Genomic DNA, 3,622 nt, shown 5'->3' on the forward strand with positions numbered 1-3,622 from the left:
AGTCATTTGTTTTATTATTTATGGTTTTACTCAATTTTTATGTTTTACTTAAATTTTTTTATTTTTAAAATGTTCTTTTTATGGTTCTCTATATTTTTTTTTGCTGCTTTTCAGTGATTAAGCTACAAAACCATGGAAAATTGATTTTTATAAAACATAATAAAATTGACATATGTTTTATCGTTCATTTCTGCTGATAAAAAGGGTGAGGTGGCTATTTAGTCAATTCAAAATTTGAATTCAATAAAATAGCCCAATTTTTCTACGTTGTAACAGATTAGTCAAAATTATTAAAAATGACTAAAAAAAACCATTTTCATTCATTCACGCTCAACAAAATAAAACCTCAGAGATACTCAAAACAAAAACTAAGATTTCACGGTGATGCCATGAGAGGAGGAGCAAAAGCGACCATACGAGATGCCTCTAAGGTTGCAAGCTTCACCGTTGGCTTCCGTAGAGCTACCGATTCTGCCACCATGCCAGCCATGCCGGAGCAGGCCGTACAGAAGTCTATGATTTTGATCTCAGCTACGCTTTCATCTTTTGCTTCTTTTCACGACGGAGCTGACATGGCGGCGATTTAGAAGTCGGGGTCGAAGATCGAAGGCCGACGATCCTAAGGTTGTTATCGTCGATCTCTACCACCATCGTCGTCGATTGTCATCGCCATCATTTTCAATCTCCTTCGCCAATATTTTTGTCGATCGTCATAACCATCACTGTCTCTGTCGAGCTTTGTCGTCATCGCCGTCCATTCTTCTTCTTCTTCTTCTTCTTCTTCTTTTTGGGTGTTTTTAGACAACATTAATATTTTCGAATTATGTACCTTGTCCGAAAAATAGTTTTTGTAAGTAATCTTTTTCTATTGTTTGTATGTTTTGAAGCTGAATTAACAAAACGGGAAGAATGTTTAATTTTTTTGAAATTTGTTGCCTAGTTTCGACAATGAAATTAGTTTTGAAACTTTTCGCTATAAAAAGAGCATTAAAAAAGCAATGGATTAAAAAATTTGGACACTTAGATTAGTCATTTTGAAATTTTGGAAAAAAAAAAATGGTTCACGAAGATAATGACCATAATTCAAAAAATTAAAAAATTATGATAAAATTGAATATATACAATTTTGAAATCAATTGATGAACCGAATTTAATTTGAGTTTATGAGCCGAAGAAATTGATCAAAATAAAGTACGATTCATTTTTCAATGTATCTATTCATGAAAGGATATATTAGTATTTTTACATTATTAGTGGCTATATACAATAGTCTACAAAATTTTAGCTATTTTACAAAAAAAAAAAAATAGTTTAAATCGAATACTTCAGATAAAAATTCTGATAAAAAAAAAATGGACAATCGATCCCCATTACAAGTTAATGAACTGACACGTTCGTTGGCATGCCAAAAAAAAAAAAAAACAAACAAAAAACGTAACCTCAATACCCATATAATAATATACAATTAAGATGGGCCAAAATATAGATGAATAAATCCACTCGCAAGAAATAATTTAGACTAACGCAAACCAAAAAACCTAAGAAAAACTTTGCAAAGTTCTCAGCCGAGGAAAAGGAAGATAATCACTGCAAAAAAAGAAAACAAATAAGTCACATGGTTATAATAGTAATAACAAAATGAAATATTAAATATAATGTAGAAGAGAAAAGAAAAAAAAAAAAAAAAAAAAAAAAAACCTAGAGAAGTTGATTTTGCACGATACTCTCCAAAGGAGAATCACAATCCCATCCCCGAGATTCCGTAGTACTAAACGGGATGGGCGCGTGGTCATCACGGAAGATGCCTTGGCCTTCATAATCCACATTCTGATTTTGATCGCCGTTGCTCGCAACATCACCTAATTGCCTGCTCATCGCTCTTCGCCCTTTTTCTTTCTGCTCTCTGTACTTCTGTCTCACCAAAATATTCCATATAAAACAATATATTCTGATTTTGTTTTTCTTCAAATTTTTTATATGATTAAATATAGTCTCGAACAATCGAATTTAAAAACAGTATCCACGTTACCTGGAGATGACTTGCGATGTTTTCTCGGGTAAGATACGGGTGTTTCCGATTCATAATCTCCAAAATTTTCTTCGGTACAGCTTCTGAAATATAAAATAAACTACAACAATTAAGAAACAAACAATTTAAGAGAAGAAAATAGATTTCCGTACTCTGAAACCCTAATTGATCAACCGCTTTTTGGAAGTCGTCGCGAAGCTCGTCTGACCAAACGACGCGCCGCTTCTTCGACGACGACGGCTCATGATGATCCTCCTCGAGCGCCACCACCACTTCTTCACCACCGCCGTCGCCGGTGTGATGACGTGGCGTGATGACGTGGCGAGCCACGTGTTGCCACATGTTGATCGCCGCCTCGAGGAAGGCTCCGGGCGGGAGGTAGTCGCAGCAACCGCTTTGAATCGCCGAACAAACGCTTTTTTGACTCCTGTCCTTCGATACTACTGCCAAAAGCACGTACGTACACAAAGTCAACTATCAGTCAACGCATTCAATTCAGTTCAATTCAGTTACGCACCGATGGCCGGGAGATTTAACTCCGGCGACGTGACGTGTCTGAGGAACGCAAAAGTTTCTTCGTCGGGATAGTTGGCGCCGACCACCGCGATGTGGAATATCTGATCCTTCTTCACGAGAAGCTCCACAGCTTCCCAATATGGTTCGCACACCGTCACTGTATTCAACAACTCACTTTTTTATCCATTCTCTTTACCCAAAACAGAACCAAACATTCCAATTCTTTTTTTTTTTTTTTTTTTTTTCTGGAATCTACTACTAAGACCAGACGAACGTGATGGAAGATAATTATATAAAAAAAAAAAACTGCCATAATTTCAAGCAAAAATCAACTAAAAAATTCAAGAAACTATAAGGAGGAGATGTATTTGACGAGAATAAAATAAAAAAAAAACTATTTAATTAGTGTTTGTATGTAGGTAAAAAAAGTCATGATAGGTCAAAAGCGTACCATTGTAACCCAAACATAAAAGAATGTGTTCGAAGGTGATGTGAGTCTCAGGAATGACAATATTGTAGCCGACGATCAGAAAATTGTACTTCGAAAATGGGTTGCTCGTCTCCATTATAATTCTTGATTCGCTCCTACTCTCTCTATATATCTTACTTTTCTTTTCTTTTTCTTTTAATTTAATTTCCTCTTTTCCCTCCTACTTATTTTATTTATACGAGCGCGTGTGTGTGTGTGTTTTTATTTATCTATCAGTGAGTCTTGTTTTTAAACTGAAATTTAAAGCTATATAAAAAAAAATAAAAATCAAAACAAATTCACAGTGGTGGGACCCATTTGCCCCAATTAAACGAAATATAAACCGAACCATAGATTCCAATTATTTTTTCTGGAATCTACGAGTCTATACTAAATCTAAAACCAGAAGAACGTGATGGAAGATAATTAAAAAAAACTGCCATTATTTTATGCGTTTATGGGAATAGAGAAAGAGAATAAGAATTCGTGTGCAAAGCGGCCATCACCGAGAAACTTTAATACTATAAGTACCTCGCACCAAACTTTTTTCCACCGAGAAACCTATTATCAAGTATGATTGTTATTGCGAGTAAATACATCTGCAAGTT

General features: G+C 35.0%; 1 protein-coding gene across 1 annotated transcript; it reads right to left on the reverse strand.

Annotated features, from left to right (window-relative positions):
• Positions 1 to 628: 628 nt before the first annotated feature.
• Positions 629 to 3,111, reverse strand: LOC149407295 (two-component response regulator ARR10-like). The gene is made up of 6 exons (XM_089619777.1): positions 2,997 to 3,111; positions 2,547 to 2,702; positions 2,182 to 2,472; positions 2,030 to 2,112; positions 1,725 to 1,911; positions 629 to 783 (listed from the first exon to the last, which is right to left on the reverse strand). The coding sequence occupies exons 1-6, from the start codon at positions 3,109 to 3,111 to the stop codon at positions 629 to 631; spliced, it is 987 nt and encodes a 328-aa protein (XP_089475903.1).
• Between the last annotated feature and the right edge of the window lie 511 nt (positions 3,112 to 3,622).

The sequence above is a fragment of the Urtica dioica genome, chromosome 1, assembly GCF_054948205.1.
Source record: "Urtica dioica subsp. dioica isolate 48M chromosome 1, U.dioica_male_clone48M_v1_H2, whole genome shotgun sequence".
Lineage (NCBI taxonomy): Eukaryota > Viridiplantae > Streptophyta > Magnoliopsida > Rosales > Urticaceae > Urtica > Urtica dioica.